At 52.6% G+C, this 18,190-nt stretch overlaps 1 protein-coding gene and 1 long non-coding RNA gene across 2 annotated transcripts; one reads left to right on the top strand and one right to left on the bottom strand.

Moving 5' to 3' along the window:
• The first annotated feature begins 969 nt into the window (after nt 1-969).
• FAS (Fas cell surface death receptor) lies at nt 970-15,554 on the top strand. The gene is made up of 9 exons (XM_077874807.1): nt 970-1,114; nt 3,696-3,861; nt 8,482-8,619; nt 9,768-9,876; nt 11,375-11,433; nt 11,578-11,646; nt 12,555-12,623; nt 14,029-14,364; nt 14,578-15,554. Exons 1-8 carry the CDS (start codon nt 1,064-1,066, stop codon nt 14,334-14,336), a joined length of 969 nt encoding a protein of 322 aa, XP_077730933.1. The 5' UTR covers nt 970-1,063; the 3' UTR covers nt 14,337-14,364; nt 14,578-15,554.
• LOC144299301 (uncharacterized) lies at nt 1,902-3,070 on the bottom strand. The gene is made up of 3 exons (XR_013366011.1): nt 2,817-3,070; nt 2,626-2,723; nt 1,902-2,114 (listed from the first exon to the last, which is right to left on the bottom strand). It is a non-coding gene; the product is annotated as an uncharacterized LOC144299301 (long non-coding RNA).
• Nucleotides 15,555-18,190: the final 2,636 nt, after the last annotated feature.

Raw genomic sequence — 18,190 nt, 5'->3', positions numbered from 1 at the left:
CAAGCTCTGTGGGCCACTGGCTGCATCACGTCATGCAGCAGCCACTCTGTGCTCTTCAGGCCATCCTCCTTTTTCATACTTAATGTCGTTTTTTTTTTTTTTTTTATGCTGAACTAAGTAAGAAATGTTTCCAGAATTTCAGCTCTGTGAAGCGGATGTGATCAGATGTGAGAGGAGTTGGTGCTGAAGTCACTGCCCCTCGGCCAGTGATGCCCACGTCCTCCAGGTTTCTGCCCCGGGCTTCGCGTTCCTCAAACGCCGGCTGGATTCTGGTTTCCAATGAAAAACCTCAAAACGAGGGAGAGTATACATCTGACTTGTCACCTAAACCAGGAGTTAATAGGGTCTCAGGAATCCGGGGTGGAATCAGGGTGCCAAGCAGGAGAGGGGCCCCGGGTCGCAGGAGCCGCACCCGCAGCATCGGGTTCTGGCTTTCCGTGCTTTTCAGCGGTTGAATCTGTACCATTTTCTTCAGTTTCTGGTGAGACGTCAGAGTCGAACGAGGGGAACATTATTATGTCCCTGTAAACCCCCTCTTCACGGCAGTGGGGTCGCGGACCCCAGGCAGGAGTCGCTTCTACTCAGTTTGGGTGCCGAGGCTTCGTGTTCCGTTATCTGTTGCAAACAGGACTAACGGGTCTCTTCCAGGTATGGAGAGATTTTTTTTAATTTTTTATTTTATTTTATTATTTTTTTAAAAAGATTTTATTTATTTATTCGTGACAGAGAGAGAGAGTGAGAGAAAGACAGGCAGTGGGAGCAGCAGGCTCCGTGCAGGGAGCCTGACATGGGACTCGATCCCGGATCTCCAGGATCAAACCCCCAGCCGAAGTCCACGCTAAAACTGCTGCGCCACCGGGGCTGCCTAGATTTTTTTTTTTAAGCAAATTTATTTTATTAGAGAAATATGCCATCACGTCTTTATTTCCTAGCACGCCCGATGCAGTTGCTACGCATTGGCGATCCTTCTCTGATCTAGAAGAGGAGCTGATATTAATGGGATGATCGAATGACCCACAGATAAAGCAAGAAGTGGGGAACCGTCGCCGCCAGAGAGAGACTGATGCTGATAAAGATCTTTTGCTCCAAGTTGCGTGTCATGCCTTGGACAAAGGTCATAGATTCAGACGTGTTTTTTAAGATTTATTAGAGAGAGAGAGAGAGAGAGAGAACAAGCATGTGAGCACGAGTGAGGGGAGGAGCAGAGGGAGGGGGAGAGGATCCCAAGCAGACCCCAGCCCCGCCGCCGCCCGCCGAGCCCGGAGCCCGGAGCTCAACCCCAGGAACCTGCCATCCTGGCCTGAGCTGAAATCAAGAGTCGGAGCCTGAACCGACTGAGCCGCCCCCAGCGCCGCAAACTTGTTTTAAAAAATAAGAGTCACGCAGATATAAAGCGTAACCGCCCCCCGCCCCCATCAGTGCACTACAGGTAACCTGCCCGTGGGTGAATCTGCTTTTGGAGACTTCATACCCACTTTCTCTTACAGCCAGTGTGTTCCTTGCCTTGTAGTCGCAGAACCTGGCACATAGTAGATGCTCAAGAAATGTCTCTTGGACCGAAGAGGCAGGGAAGCTAGTGTGCTCGGCAGTGTCCCTGTGACCGGGGCGCCGGGCTCGCTCGTCCTGTACACACAGTTGCTCACGCACAGGAGGGCAAGCTGGGGCCCGGGCTCAGGCCTCTGGTCCCTCGGGTGCAGGGAAGGAGGGACTGTGAACGCTGCTGGGGAACTCGGGCCAGTCCTAGCTCTGCCTTTTGCTGGACAGTGTCCCTGGTCAAGGACATATTTTCTTGATACTTTGGTATCGCTTTCCCTCTCGGAAGACTGAATGTTAGGAATGTTTGTTTTTTTTTTAAGATTTTATTTATCTATTCATGAGAGACACAGAGAGAGAGAGAGAGAGGCAGAGGGAGAAGCAGGCCCATACAGGGAACCTGATGCAGGATTCGATCCCGGGACCCCGGGGTCACGCTCTGGGCCGAAGGCAGGCGCTCCACTGCTGAGCCCCCCGGGGGGCCCTAGGAATGCATTTTTACAGACATCCATCCGGAATAGAGGCAGGCAACCACATCTCCCTCGCCCCTCCATCCTCGGGGGTCCCGTGACACCTGTGACCTGAAGGGGATACAGGCCTTAGTGACAGACGGGGAAGGGCTCGGAGGGAAGAGGCAGGAGCACCCGTGGCAGTGGTTTCTACACGAAGAACATTTAGTTCTCTCGACTTGGAAGATGCTAGTATTATTACTGTACCTTAAAATAGGGGAAAAAATATGTGCCATAAAAACCGTGAACAAGGATCTTAACAAAAATCCTCAGAACTAATACTTAAAATTATTTGTGATGCTTGGCAATAGACTTTACATATTCCACCTAAAACGAGAGATTATTTATGTTTATGGTTAGACCAAAGAAAAAAAAAAGCAATTTAGGAAACCAGAGAGAAGAATCCATCAGAGACCGCCCCCAAATGCTTCCATACGTCTTAAAGGGCTCATTTTTCTAAGAAATTCTAGTCGATAACTCAGATAATTCTGACGCAGTATCGCTTAGACTGATAAGCTTTTATCTGTGGAAGAAAGGGACCCAAAATAGATACAGTTTGGTTTCCCCCCTGAAAGAAGTTCACCTTTTTTTCTGAGCAAAACATGAAGAAAATCCCAGCTGAGTCATTGTGGGGTTGGTTAACCAGACAGGCTTGCAACCCAATTGCGTATTCTGTGGTCGCTTTATAAAATGGGAAGAGATAAAACATGTCACATCATGAAACAAGAAGAGATAAAAACCCAAGCACCGGGTTTGGGAGAAATTATCACTCACTTTTTATCCTCATAATAACCCTTCAAGACGCTCTGGCCACTTGCGGGTCGCAGTCGAGGATCAGCTGGTTCCATGACCTCCCTGAAGTCGTTTTGAACTTTCTCGGTTTTTCCTTCTTTGTCCTCTTGTTCCTCGCTAGAGCTTCATGGCGATGACAGTGATAATAACAACATAATAACCATGCGGTGCCTGCCCCGGGCGCCTGCGTCTGCTGCACGGAGCTGCAGGACTTTTATGATCCCAGCGGACCCACGAGGAGGCGACCGTTTCCGCTTTATTTTATTTTATTTATTTATTTATTTTCCGTCTCCGCTTTAGAGATGAGGGGACAGGGTGATGGGCACTGAGGGGGGCACTTGGCGGGATGCGCACTGGATGTCATGCTCTGTTGGCAAATTGAACTCCAGTAAAAAAAAATTAAAAAAAAAAAATAGGGCAGCCCCGGTGGCTCAGTGGTTTAGTGCCCGCCTTCAGCCCAGGGCGTGACCCTGGAGACCCGGGATTGAGTCCCACATCAGGCTCCCTGCGTGGAGCCTGCTTCTCCCTCTGCCTGTGTCTCTGCCTCTCTCTCTCTCTCTGTGTGTGTGTGTGTGTCTCATGAGTAAATAAATTAAAAAAAAAAATCTTAAAAAAAAAAAAAAAGAGATGAGGGAACAGAGACTTGGGGAGTCCGGGTGCCTCTGCCCACAGCGACGCACGGGTGGCAGCCAGGGTCCCCTTGGAGCCCAGGGCCCGGCCCTCCCATCCGTGATGCTCTTCCTAGGGTGCTTGGGCGCGTGGGGCCGTGGGCGTCGGCAGGTGCAGCCGCAGGTGCGGCCCTACACCTGCTCCCCGGCGGCCTCCCCAGCCCACTGCAGCTCTCCTGCTTTTCCTTGGCAGACGCTCGCCTCCATCGCTGGACCGTGGCCCAGGGGGGTGAAGGCTCAAGTGACCAGCCTCAGCTACAAAGTGTTGAGATCGGGTAGGAACGTCACCATGGGAGACGTCAGGTGCTGGGAAGACCCGCTTCACGGGAACAGCCTGTGCTGTGACGCGTGTCCTCCCGGTGAGTCCGCAGACCCCCGAGGCAGCTTGAGCGCCGGGCTCAGGAGGGGTCGCTGCTCCTCCGGCGCTTGGTCCTCCTGCGTTAGGACGTTATCGGGGGAAAGAAACAACAACTAGGTTGTTGTTCACCTCTTTCCTGCGTGGCTGCCGTGGACGCGAGGACAGGGCATTCACAGGTGACGGGTGCCCCTGGAGGGAGAGGCTTTCTCTCTCTTTATTTTTTGTTAAAAATATTTTATGTATTTATTTATTCATGAGATTGAGAGAGAGAGAGGCAGAGACACAGGCAGAGGGAGAAGCAGGCTCCATGCAGGGAGCCCGACATGGGACTTGATCCCTGGACTCCAGGATCATGCCCTGGGCCTAAGGCAGACGCTCAACCGCTGAGCCACCCAGGTGTCCCTTTTTTTTTTTTTTTTTAAATATCTCTCTCTTTAGCTCCACTTTTCAGTGGCGAGAAAAGACGGTCGGAATTTCAAGCTTCTCACAACAGAACTGATTAAATGTATCCTCACAGCTGGAGCTCGGACAACGAGGGACCCCCACCCTCAGGAGGTGGATCTCTGACAGCGAGGGACCCCCCCGCCCCCCCCCCGCCCGCCCGCCCTCAGGAGGTGGATCTGGCAATTCCCCTCAATCAGGAGTTCTCTGAAGCCTGCAAAATACATTTGCATTTTTTGCAGCTGAAACTAGACGAGCTAGAAGAGCAATGGGTGCAAACCCAACGGTCTTTTAACCCCAGTGGTTTGAAATGCAAACCAATCTCAGATCGGAAATCCTTCGAACAGGAGCAGATGGGACGTTTCAAAGTGTCCTCGAGCGGCCCTTTCCTGCATCTGGAGCCGAGCTGGCACCAGCTTGCGGCGTCAGCGTCTCGGCTGCGCTGTGAAGTGGGACGGGGACGTCCGGGGAAGGCCCGTGGGAGCCGCCGCGGGGCCGTGGGCAGCAGGTTGTGGGGCCCCCAGCAGCCGAACGGCTCAGGGCCTGCGTGCGGAGATCCTACCGGCCCCCTTGCAAGGCCCCCCGTCCAGTTGTTAGTGACCCTCAGGGAAGCTCTGCCTTGCCATCCAGCCCATTCATACTTAAGCCTATTCACGTGTACTCTCCTCCGGAGAGGAATCCGGAACGGCTCCCTGGCTTTCTTATAACTTGCCAGGCACCATCTATTTGTCCAGGAGCTAAGATCCTCCTTCATATTTTTATTTATTTATTTATTTATTTATTTATTTATTTATTTATTTGAGACACAGAGAGAGAGAGAGGCAGAGATGCAGGCAGAGGGAGAAGCAGGCTCCCTGCAGGGAGCCCGACGCGGGACTCGATCCCAGGACCCCGGGGTCATGCCCTGGGCCAAAGGCAGGCGCTTAACCGCTGAGCCACCCGGGCTGCCCTCCTTCATATTTTTAGAACTTAAAATGCAGGTTCAAACAAAATCAATCTGCTTTGCCCATCAAGCTGCCAAGGATTTGTGTCTGTTTGCTTTTCTTTTATTTTGCATTTTTTAAAAATTTTCACTTAAGACATGCCTTCAGCCCTGGTGGGTTTGCCTTTGAGATAAGAACCCTCATAAACCACGATGGGAATGTAAGTCGTTGGAACCCTTTAAGAAAGAAATTCGGATAGGTGGGCCCAAGACTTGAAACCGTTCATGCCTACTGATGCAGCAGGGTTATGGGGGACACGTATTCAAAAGTAGTCAGAAGTCAAGGAAAATGTACGTGTGACATTCCGTTGTGATACCCAGGGATTCGGATTGTTTTGGGGGAATTGGAGTCTTCAAGAGTTGGAATGTCTCCATCCATCAACTATGTCATGTTTTCTGACGTAGCCTCAATGTATAAATTCCCCGAAGGAATTTCTTTTCTGGGGTGGGGGCAGGTGAGGGGGAGAGAGAATCCAGAGCAGGTGCCACGCCCAGTGTGGAGCCCAATGCGGGGCTCGATCCCACAGCCCTGAGCTCTCGACCTGAGCCAAAACCAGGAGTCGGACGCTCCCTGATGGGAGCGCCCCGGAGCCCCCCGAAGGGGTCGCTGGCCCACCTACCTGCTGGATTCACGACCCTGCTCCATGCCCCAGCGCCCTGGGGTGCTCGGCACACACTAACCCGCTTCCTGCTCCTGGTCCCTCTTGTGGGGCTGTAGGCTCGTCCCTCTTCCAGCTGCTTCCAGGTCTTTATGCTCGTTGGTGTTGTGGAATTAATACGTAATTTAACAAACTATTATATGAGCCAATGCTGTACAAATACAGAGAAAAGACAGGTTCCTACTTCTGTGAAAACTCATTTGCATGTTTGGAGGATTTTATTCGGGATGAGCTGCTAACGGAGTTGTTGGTGAATGAGAGGAGGTCAGAATCAATGGGAAAAAAAAATCACAGACCCCTTGAAAGCCTTTCATATAAATTATTGGTACCTGGAAGGGATTTTTCCATCAGAAAGAGAAGAAGCAAGGAAAGAAGGGAGAGAGGGAGACAAAGAAGGATGCAGGGAGGAGGGAAGACAAAGAAAAACAGGAAGGAGGCGTTTTGAAGGTCACCTACATGAGGAAGAATCTGGAATGCGTATTACTCTCTCTTTCGCCGCAAGGCTGGCCGATAATCACTCAGTTATATTTCACTGATTAAAATATTCACAGTATGGTTTTCGATGATACCCTAGGTGAACCGACAGTTCTGATTACCTGATCGACAACTGCTCATCACCCACCTTACCCAATAAGAAGGATTCTGGGGCACACGGCACGCGTGGCACACCTGCGTATACTCCCACGTGTACGGGGTCCCCGCGTGGATGCACCAAGATAACCGTGACACTCCCGCAGCGGTTGACATGGAATTCCTCCTACCCTCCCCCAACTTTTCCAGGTTCTATTACGCTCAGAAACAAATGTATTTTTTATTTTTTTTTATTTTTTAATTTAATTTAATTTAATTATTTTTATTATTTATTTTTATTTATTTTATTTTTTATTTTTATTATTTTTAATTTTATTTTTTATTTATTTTTATTATTTATTATTTATTATTTTTATTTTATTTTTTATTTTTATTTTTTATTTTATTGTATTTATTTATTTATATTTTTTTACTTTTTATTATTTTTTATTTTAGAAACAAATGTATTTTAAAATCTCATTTTTCAAGACAATAGGAGCGCCTGGGTGGCTCAGTGGGTGAAGCAGCAACTCTTGATTTCGGCTCAGGTCGTGATCTCAGGGTCGTGAGATCGAGCCCCACGCTGGGCTCCGCACTCAGCGAGGAGTCTGCTTGAGAGTCTCTCTCCTGCCCCCACCCCGCTCGCTCACGCTTTCTCTCTCTAACTAAAACAAATTTACTAAAGAAACCCAAAACAACCACTCATTTTTTATATTTTGATAAATTTGGGTTGTGTATGTTGGAAGAGAGAAAACCCCGTGTTTACGGTCGTGTGGTGGGCATTGTGCTAGGCGTGTTCTGCAGGGTAATTATTTAAAGGGGCCAATTCGTCTAGAAACCACAATAATACACTGGCAAACCAGCAAAATTCGACAAAACTGTTCTTTGGCTCAGCGCTCTCAGGCATTGCCGTGATGTTCCACAGCCCCAACGCATGGTATTTGAATTTGGTGCCGGGTTTTCGGAATTCATTTTGTTTTCTTTGTTGACTACACAATATCACACCTGTCTCCATCTCATGATTTGCTTATGTGGTATTTTGTTTTCTTCAAAAGAATGCTGTGAGGTTATTGAGAACGTCGTGTGCCCAGGAAGGAGCAAACGCGTGGGGCCGATCACACTCGGCCTATTCTTTTTAATTAGTTACACCAAGAATAATCAGAGCCACTAGCCATGCTTTCCTCTTAGATTTTCCTTCACGCTTTCTGTCTCTTTCTTCTTCACCCTCCATCTCCTGGCCCTAATCCCCAAGGCACATACCACCACTTGACATCATAGATTGGTCCGGGCATTGCCTGTGTCCTCCCTGGAAACGCAAAGCCCTCGGAGACCTAGACGTTGTCATATTTCCTGCAGGATCTCTGGCTCCTGAAAGGGCCTGACCCACAATAGGCATTTAATAGACACTTGCCAATTAAGTGAATTTTCAGCATAAAGCATTGTCATCCAAGGCTTCCCGACACCAATACAATGACTCGCTTTATTTGAAAAGTAAAGCAAATGTATTACTTATAAAAAAAAAAAATGTATTACTTATAATCGTGTGAATTAAGACAACAAACCTCATAGCAAATTTTGTTATAGATATGCTCATGCCTTCCCATCAAAACACACTCTGTGCCTTAATGGCAAAAAAATATAGAAAGAGGAATGGATGTGAACCTCTGCCCTCTTTGCAAGAAAGTTGCTATAGGCTTCTGTGCATGTGGTCATTCCGTGCATTAAAAATAGTGTAGCTCATCCTCCGGTGTCTGTAGGCACAGTTGTTGGGTGACTCTTTGGGCTTTCGTCTTGGGAGACTTCCCGTGTGTTGACATGATTTTTATGATGACCGCCCCCCCCGCCACTGTGTTTCTATACCATTAGTCTGACGACCCTGACTCCCGCTCCTCGTCACCCCTGCATATCTCCCACGCTGTTGCACGTCCACCTTGTGTTCCAACGCCGCCTCCATTTTTCTCTTGGGCAGGCACACGGAAGGAAAGTGACTGCACGTCTTATGCGGGTAAATCACACTGTGTGCCCTGCCAAGAAGGGGAGGAGTACACAGACAAGACGCATTTGTCTCCTAAATGCAGGAGATGTGGAATCTGCGATGGAGAGCATGGTAAGTGTCTTTGAAGCCATCAGAAAGGCCAGTAGTGCCACTCCATGTAGAGCCATGTATAATGCACTTTGAGGTTTTGAGGTTGGGACCTACTCCGGTGCCGGATTGGCATACGGGGGCGGGCAGGATGGAGCTGGCTGGAGTGAAGCAGCGCCAGGTACTGAGCTAATCACTAGTCTAGACATTTGCGGGTCAAATCTAGGCAATTTTCCCAGAATGACGAAATATGAACCTGGTGAACAGGTGCGTAAATTTTGTTTTCCTGCCTTGATTTGCGTTCTTGGTATAGCCGGCAAGAGCTCAGGAGCCTTCTGATACAAGGACAGAGGAATCCAAGAGGTGGGTGGGAGGCGGGAGGCCCCCTCCCCTTTGGAGATCTGTTTTGTCTTGATTAATTCTAACTGAGGACCGGAATTTCTATGGATGCCTCAACCTATCATGAGAGCCCGGATCCAGATGTAACAGAAAAACTCCCCAGTTTCATTTCATATCAAGAAATCCCAGGACATAAAGCTTTTCTTGTCCCTTTTTGGGCCCTAAAGCAATGTTTCTCCACCCTGGCTGTATGTTAGGATCACGCAGGGAACTATGAAAAATGTTCACATTTAGGTCCCACCTCAGAGCAATTAAATCAGAATCTCTAAGCAAGGGCTTTGGCATTGGTCTCACTAAGTGTTGATGAGGGCCTGATACTCTGCATTTCCTTTTTTTTTTTTTTAAGATTTTATGTATTTATTTGCAAGAGAGAGCGAGCAAGCATGAGTAGGGGAGGGGCAGAGGGAGAGGGAGAAGCAGACTCCCCGCCACCCCCAAGCTGGAAGCATGACATGGGGCTCGATTCCGGGACCCTGAGATCACGACCCCACCCCCCAAGGTGGGTGCACAAGCCATGCCCTAAGTAGCCAGGCTGTATAGGAACGGGGCAACCCTTCCAGCAAAAGTGGGGCTATGTTGGTTGCTGGACTGTCTGTCCTTTTCAAACCCTGCCCAGTGATTTCAACTGCTTCACCTGGGGTTGCCTCTTTTGCAGGTGAACGCTACCTGTGTGTTGCAGGAGGTGTGCTGATGTAAGGGTAGATCGCGAATCTTCTCTTGCGGCCCTTGCTCATCAGCTGTTGTAACTAATAGTCTTCAAACTGGCTTTCTAGGCTTAGAAGTGGAAAGAAACTGTACTCAGACCCGGAATACCAAGTGCAGATGTAAACTAAACTTCTACTGTGACGTCTCTCCGTGCGAACACTGCAACCCGTGTAGCACGTAAGTTTTCATCTTTCTTTTTTTTTTAATTTTTATTTATTTATGATAGTCACACACACAGAGAGAGAGAGAGAGGCACACAGGCAGAGGAAGAAGCAGGCTCCATGCACCGGGAGCCCGACGTGGGATTCAATCCCGGGTCTCCAGGATCGCGCCCTGGGCCAAAGGCAGGCGCCAAACTGCTTCCGGCTGACAGTAGGGTATTAGAGGTTCCGCTTCGGGGGCGTCAGCAGCTACTTGAGGATCATCAACTATGTGGGGACAGAGGGGAGGGTCAGGGCCCCGACCCCCACGTGGTTCAAGGGTCGGCTGTAGTAATAGTTCTAAGTCCTTCGTAATCTCAATCACCGGAACCTCCTTGTTGTCATGTTGACTCCTTGTCATCGGTGAGCAAACAGGCTCACAGGGATTAGGTGACTTGCCAGGCGCGTGGAGTTGGGGCAGGGCTGAGCCAGTCTGACCGTCGTGCTCAGATACCGACACCGAGGGTTTCCTCCCGCGCGTCCTGCCCACCACGGGACGCCGGAGCGCAGGCTGGGTAGGCTTGCTGAGCAGGGTCGAGGGCGGGGCTGTCGACCCGTCGTTTTATTGTTCAGTGGGACTGTTCTGAAATAGCTTTTTGCAGTTTATGACTTTAAGAACATTGCTTTACTCCCAATTTTATTTTTTATTTTACTCCAAGTTTATTACTTTTTAAATAATTTTTTACTCCCAATTTTATTTTATTTTTTAAAGATTTTATTTATTTATTCATGAGAGACAGAGAGAGAGGCAGAGGGAGAAGCAGGCTCCCTGCGGGGACCCCGACGTGGGACTCAATCCCGGGACCCCGGGGTCACGCCCTGGGCCGAAGGTAGATGCTCCACCGCTGAGCCCCCCAGGAGCCCCATTTACTACCAATTTTAAATCTTTGTCTGTTTCATCCTTTTTCCAATTTATCAATATTTTCATACCTTCCTTTAACTCTTGATATCTTAACAACAAGCACAGTCACTCTAGGATATTTCTTGTCCAAACTTCCAAATTATGTTATGAATTTGTACCAGCTTTATTTATTTTTTTTTTTATTTTTTATTTTTTATTTGTGCCAGCTTTAGATGCTAATCTAGCAATACCCGGGGGGAGGGGTTTGTTTGCGGGAGATGCAAAGATGACTAAAATGGCCCAGGATTTACAGTGTGGTGTCCTTGCAGGTGGTCAAGGAGTCTGCCCACCAGGCTTTTTAAAATTTCCTCTGTTTTTTTTTTATTTTATTTTATTTATTCATTTTGAGAGAGAGAGAGTGTGTGAGTGGGTGTATGCACATGTGCACGTGCACGTGGTGGGGGGCAGGGGCCGAGATAGAGAGAACCCCAACAGCCTCCGAGCTGAGTGTGGGACCCCGATGTGGGGCTCGATCTGTGACCCAGTGATCATGACTTGAGCCAAAATCAAGAGTGGGACACAAGCGGCCGCACCACCCAGGCTTCCCTGTTCCTTTATTTGTTGTTTTTTTTAGGTGTGAACATGGAATCCTTGAGAGGTGCACACCGACCAGCGACACCAAATGTGAAGAAGGTCATGATTTCTCTTTATGACTATGTCCTCCTTTCTCTCATCCCTGCTGTCAAAAATATGAAGAAATTTTACTCTTCGGGAGTCCCGCGCTCGGTCTCCCGGGTTGCCTGTGCTCACGTTCGCTCTTCAATGTGGCTCCTACAGGATCCAGCTCCAGATACCTGTGGTTTTGCGTCCTCATCCCGATTCTGATGTCCGTGCTCGTGTGCTGGTGTAAGTGCTTACTTTGTTCAGACCGCACATTGAAATCACTTGGGAAGTAGAATTCACCAGAATTCCCCCGCGTCCTTCCCATGAGACGGCTCCCACCGGGCAGGTAGCTCTCACGTTAAGCACCGGCCCTAACCGCACCCCTGCCAGGTGCTGAGAACTAGGTGGTACCATCTGCCAGCTGCTATGTATGAGCAGTTACCCTGGAGCTCGGAGCGGGTGGAAGGTCCCATCCTCATTATGGACGAGGGTTGACCGAGGATCAGAAGCAATCCCTGCATGCTCACCGAGGGCCCCACGGGAGGCAGGATCTTCCTGGGAAAGAGGCAGGGGACACCTGACACCTCTGTGCTCTGTGCCCCCTGTCCCTGGGTCAAACGCCACAGTCTTTGGGGTTTTATTTATTTATTTATTCTATTTTTTGGGGGTCTTTTTATTTATTTTTGCCCCTTAACTTACGACACCAAGGCAATGGAGTTAACGCGAGGGTTATAGTAAAGCCAACAGGCGAGCCCCGCCTGGGCATGATCGTGATTGCCATCGAAGGTCCCTCGGAATCACTCATAAAGCACGGAGAGGTGACAAGTTTTAATGACTTGGATTCCAGGCCGCGGAATCCAATGTTTCACGCCCTGTGGCTCCCGCGTCTGCCTCACGCCTGCCACGTCCGTCCCGGTGAAGGGGGCAGCGGCGGCCGTGCCCTGCGTCATTCTGACGAGGCCGGTGTGCTCACGGGATGGCTCAGTTAGGACGTGACGTGTCTCGAGAACGTTTGGCCTCGTGGGGTGGGAGCCTGGAGCGCCGGTGCCTCCGTCCTTCCGCGTCACCCTCTCCTTGGTGGGACGGTGTGTCCTAGGGGCTTCCTCCAAGGCTGGGACCGGAGCCTGATAGAAGTTTCTTTGATCTTCCAGGGCTGTTCAAACGGCGCAGGACAAAAGGGAATGTCACCCTGGGACCCACACCGTCCCCTCCTACTGTAGGTGTTGGAACGTACACGCGCTTCCTTAAGAAACTAGGGAAAGCGGCCATTCGGCTTTTTATTTGCATTTATCGAGAGTTTGTGGGCCCGGGTCGGGCCGCGGGGAACGGCGCCCGGTTGACAGGAGGCTCCCACACAGCTCACTCGAGGACGAACTAACCGGGCGCGAGACACACGCCGTGGGAGCTGGCGGCGGGATGGGGCCGAGCCTGTGTCCTGTGCTGGTGTCACCGCAGGGACGCGCGCGTCACCCGGGCCCCGTGGACCGTGCGTCGCCGCTTCTCTCTCCAGTATGAGAGCAAAGCGTTTCAAATCTCGAAAGATACGTTTGGGAGAGAAAGCAGTTCGCTCGATGAGCGACGATTTCTGCTTGGGGCCAGGGCTCTTTGAACTGCTCCACCTTAAACCATTTTGACATGTCAAAAAAAAAAAAAAAAAAAAAAGAATAGTTGCTGTAGAGAAAATTTGAAAAAAAAAAGAAAATTTGAGAATTATGTCCCTTATGTTATTTTCTCAAGTCTGTATGAAAAGTCATCTCTGCAAATTCCATGAATCCCTTCGATTCTTTGCATAAAAGATAAGCTCACACGCCTTAGTTTCTGGCAAAGCTGGAACTTTGCAGAATAAAAATTTCAATGGGAAAAGAATCCTTTTTAAGGACACAGTTTAGCTGATTCTGTGCATCGTGCTACTGGCTGTATTTCCTTCAGGGTTAAGGACGAATTAGACAATCAGATTTAGACTGTTATAAATATATTCTTATTTATCATGTTCTTTCCGTTTTTTTTTTGTCTCCCCCAGGAAGTGATACCAATGAACTGTGCAGGTAAGGCTCCCGTCCTGTAATTGCACGGAGACGCTTCCTTCGAAGGTAACGGGCTGACTTCGGGGTGGACTGACGCCGCTGCTTCCGGGACGTGTTCCCGCCCTTCCTCGAGCTCACAGGCCTTTCTGCTCGGCGCCGAGCGCTTATCGGCGGCTCCGCCGTGTAACTAATGCTCATAGTTAGAAGTGAATCGGGTGCAGCGGACGCGGTCCTGAGGCTCAGGGGCGGGACGCGGCGTCCGGGGCTCCGCCCGGGGCTGCTTGGCCTGCGAGTCACAGACAAGGTCCCCGGGTCGTTGCCCGCCTCCCGGTCTCTGGGTCACGGGTCGGCACATCCTAAGAACGTCAGCGGGCATCTCTTCCAGGCCTCTTCCCTCCTACGTCTTGCCCTGTTGTGAGCAAATTACTGGGGGCCCAGGAGGGGTCAGGCTGGGGGCTCAAGCGGGTTTCTGGCTTTGTGTCCCCCCCGCCGGCCAGTGCTCCCCATTTCTGGGACTTAACTGGTGTCCCCAGCACTAGGAGCAGAGGGATCCGCGTAGTTCTCAATGGTAACAATTGCATTCAGCAGGACGTGTTGTCAGAGACCGTCCCCTGCCTTTCAGACATCGACCTGAGCAAATACATCATCGGCATCGCTGAACAAATGAAAATAAAACAGGTCAGGGAATTCGTTCGGAAGAACGGGATCAACGAAGCCAAGATAGACGAGATCAAGAACGACAACCTGCAGGACACAGCGGAGCAGAAGGTGCAGCTGCTGCGTCACTGGTACCAGGTGCACGGGAGGAGGGGCGCGTATCACACCTTAATCAGAGGCCTCAGAAAAGCCCATCTTCGCGCGCTGGCGGAGAGGATTCAGGAAACGATCCAGAAGGACGTTGCCAGTTAGCTTGAAAGCGGAGACTTCGGGCGTGAAGGTAAAAGCGCCAGCCTGGCCAGAAGCGGAAAACGGGCACCGAGGCCCGGGTACGCGCCCGAGGGGGCAGAGCCCGGCGTCCGGGCCGCTTCTTCCGCTGTGCACGGGGCCGCCCTGCGCCCTTCGTTCCCTCCGTGGGGAGCTAAGGTCTGCGTTTGCTGGATTCCTGGAGTTTTCGTTGCATCTGTTGATTCTCGGGCTCATGTGCTTGCAGGTCCCGAGGGTCGCGTGGATCGGACTTGGTGCTGCGGGGGAAGATGTGGCTCAGAGTCGCGTGTGCAAGGACGCGTGCAAAGGACAAAAGATAGGAACACGCTCTGGTGCCCGAGGGTGTGGGGTGGATTCCGTCCCGACCCAGAGCGGCTGCGCCGGGCCGTCCGCAGCCTCGCCTGTCCCTGCTGTGCCGCCCGATCCCGCGACCCTCGGGATGGGAGCACATTTGTGGCCTTGGCACCTCGGGGAAGAGAAGCCCCGGGGAGCTCGGTGCGCAGCTCGCGGCGACCTGCTAAGCTTCTGTCCCGAAGATCTCTGCGCAGATTCTGGGCATCTGGGCGTGACGTGCTTCGGTCTGGAATTCGCACAGGGGATGCTTGGGTGTCCTCCGCGTGCTCGCCCCTGCCCCGGGCCAAGCTGACCCGCTTCCCTCTGATGTCGCAGCATTTCATTCCCACGAGGAACGCTCTCGGGGGTGCAGCCCTCGTGCCCCCTGCAAAGCGCTGCCTGAGAAGCACGCGGGACCCACCGGCCGCCAGGGCCGCCCCGGGAAAGTGCCGCGGGCTCGGAGGCAAGCGGCCCTTCGGGGAGGCAGCGGGGCCTGTCGGGCCGTGGAGCCACCGGGGCTCACGCCGCCGCCGCTCCGGGTGTCCTGGTCCTGGGAGCCTGCTCAGCCACCCCCTCGCGTCCTTGCTCGCTGCCCCCCGGCAAGGGGGACTCCCCTCCAGGGTTCGCGGTGGCCCCGGTGACTGCCCGCAGCTCCCGGCCCCAGCCAGGGGCCCTTCCCACTGCGCCCCCCTCACTTTCCCATTTAAACACATCTGGAATTTTGTGTCGAATGTGAATCAGTAAATACTATTTATATTTATACAGACGGGAATCGAGAATGGAGACAAACCGAAGTAGGATTTACAACCATCAAAAGAGCTTAATGTTCGGAAATAGAAAATATTTAATTAAAATCATGTTTTCGGCGTTTCTGGTGATGTCTTTTTTTTGGTGGGGCCTCACGTTTTGTTTTTGTTTTTCTGTGACCTGTTTATGTATCTCCAATTCTCTCTTGGGTCTCAGAAAATACTTCCTTTTTATTTATTTTCTAAGATTTTATTTATTTATTTATTTATTTATTTATTTATTTATTTATCTATTTATTTAAAGATTTTATTTATTCATGAGAGACACAGAGAGAGAGAGGCAGAGACACAGGCAGAGGGAGAAGCAGGCTCCCTGCGGGAAGCCCAATGCAGGACTCGATCCCGGGACCCTGGGGTCACGCCCTGAGCCCAAGGCAGAGGCTTTGCTGCGGAGCCGCCCGGGGCCCCAGCGTTGACTTTAGTAATATGTCCTATCTAACCCGTGATCCCGAAGTGTTCCCGTGTGGTGTGGAGTCCCGGGAGGCGGCTGCCGCTGCCGCGGTTTTGCAGACAAGCCTTCGGGAGCTGGCGTGTGTCCTGTTGATGCTGAGCGCGGGCCGTCGGGGCCGCAGAGGGCTGGGGCTGCAGTGTCAGGCCGGGCTGGTCCCGTGGGGCAGGCCCCTCCCGGACCCCATGGCCGCCTTAGCCCCGCCACCTCCCGGGTCTGGTCACCCAGGCCCCGGCCCCTCGGCGTCTCCCGTCCCTGCGGCAGCTGCAGGTTCCTGCTCGCAGTGCCTGGCCCTCAGGGACATCGCCTTGCATGTGTGTGGCAATCACTGACCTCTTCCCCGAGGGCCCCCTCCTCCCAGCCCTTGACCTGGCCCAGGCTCTGCCCCCCCACCCCCCTGCAGGAGCTCCCAGGGCTCCGGTCCCCACTTCCCCTCCCTGAGCCACCCTAGGCTGCGCCACCGGCCCCCAGTGTCCTGCTTACAGAGGCAGAAGCCAAGTGGACCAGCGCAGCCTCCGTGGACCTGCAGAGAACCGCCCGGCCCCGGGTGCGTCCCCGCTGACAGCTGGGGGCTCCTGCAGACACGGGGCGGGAAAGCAGTCGGCTGTTGGGGTGCTGGCTTCTCCCCCGGGTCTCACCTGAGCCCCAACCACTCCGTGTGCACACCCCTGGGCCTCGTTGCTGAGCACGGGGTGACGCCTTGACTCCGATCACCCCACCCTGCTGCACCTGCCTGGTCCCCTCCCGGTGCCTGGAGCGGCTTGGAGGCCCCCCCCACTGCACGGCCTGCCACCAGCATGAGTCCCCTTACCTCTCTGGCTGCGGACCCCTCAGGCCATGACCCCGGGGTCAGGATGGATTCCCACCTGCTTCTCCCTCTGCCTGGGTCTGTGCCTCTCTCTGTGCCTCTCATCAATAAAATAAATAAAATAAATAAAATAAAATAAAATAAAATAAAATAAAATAAAATAAAATAAAAATCACAATCGACGCAAAGTAGATATTCATTCAATCGATATTTTTTTGGCTGAATCCGTGAACGAAGGAGTAAATGCAGATCTAGTCATTTGTGTTGGTTGGCAGCTGCCTCCGGTAGAAAAATCACCGCTCCACAGGGAGGCCGACCTTTCTTCTTAAAAACTGACCACGTCCTTACATCAGCCCCTGGACCCCACTGGCTCCTCAATGCCCCAAACGCTGCTCAGCACCGCTGGGTCGTAGGCTGCCCCTGCCTGTCTGGCACCGGCTCTGCCCCTGCCTCCCAGAAGCATCTCGCCAAGCCCCACCCTCCTCAAGGGGCCAGGGACGCCGAGCTCCCCTGAGGAGCGCTCACCAACTCCCCCAAAGCCTCGGGTCTCCTGAAGTCACAGTGACTGTCTCCAGGACCCCCCCCTGCCATCGCAGCAGATGCCCCCAAATAGTGGACTTGGTGCAAATGTGCACCCACGTGTCAGGTGCTTCAGGTGCTTCGGGGAGCAGGCTCAGGGCCAGCGCATGAGCATCTCTGCCACTGCAGCCTCGGACCCGCCACCTGGGACCAGCCCGGGCGCCGCCCCAGGCCGCAGGGTCCCCCCTGGAAGGGCAGGTCCCCCCATGCCGGCTCCGAGGCAGGCTGAGGCAGGCTGGATGCTGCACCTGGGCACAGGGTGGGGCCGCACCTGGGGAGCACACCCCAGCTTTCCTGGAGGAACTTGCGCTCCCTTGGAGGACCCCATGCTCCCCTGGAGGACCTCGTGCTCCCCTGGAGGACCCTGTGCTCTCCTGGAGAACCTCAGGCTCTCCTGGAACACCTCAGGTTCCCCTGGAGGACCCCTCGCTCCCCTGGAAGACCCCACGCTCCCCTGGAGAACCCCGTGCTCTCCTGGAGAACCTCGCGCTCCCCTGGAGGACCTCAGGCTCCCCTGGAGGACCCTGCACTCCCCTGGAGGACCCTGCGCTCCCCTGGAGGACCTTGTGCTCCCCTGGAGGACCCCGTGCTCTCCTGGAACACCTCGGGCTCTCCTGGAGGACCTTGTGCTCCCCTGGAGGACCCTGTGCTCTCCTGGAACACCTCGGGCTCTCCTTGAGGACCTTGGGCTCTCCTGGAGGACCTCGGGCTCCCCTGCAGGATGTTGAGCTCCCCTGGAGGACCTCAGGCTCCTTGGAGGACCTCGTGCTCTCCTGGAACACCTCGGGCTCCCCTGGAGGACCTCCGGCTCTGGGGTGGCCATGCCCCACCGTGACTCATGCCCCCAAGTGGCCCCCAAAGTGGC

This window comes from Canis aureus, chromosome 27, assembly GCF_053574225.1.
Source record: "Canis aureus isolate CA01 chromosome 27, VMU_Caureus_v.1.0, whole genome shotgun sequence".
NCBI lineage: Eukaryota > Metazoa > Chordata > Mammalia > Carnivora > Canidae > Canis > Canis aureus.
Note: the sequence above shows the minus strand (reverse complement) of the source record. Positions and strands in the feature narration are given on the sequence as shown.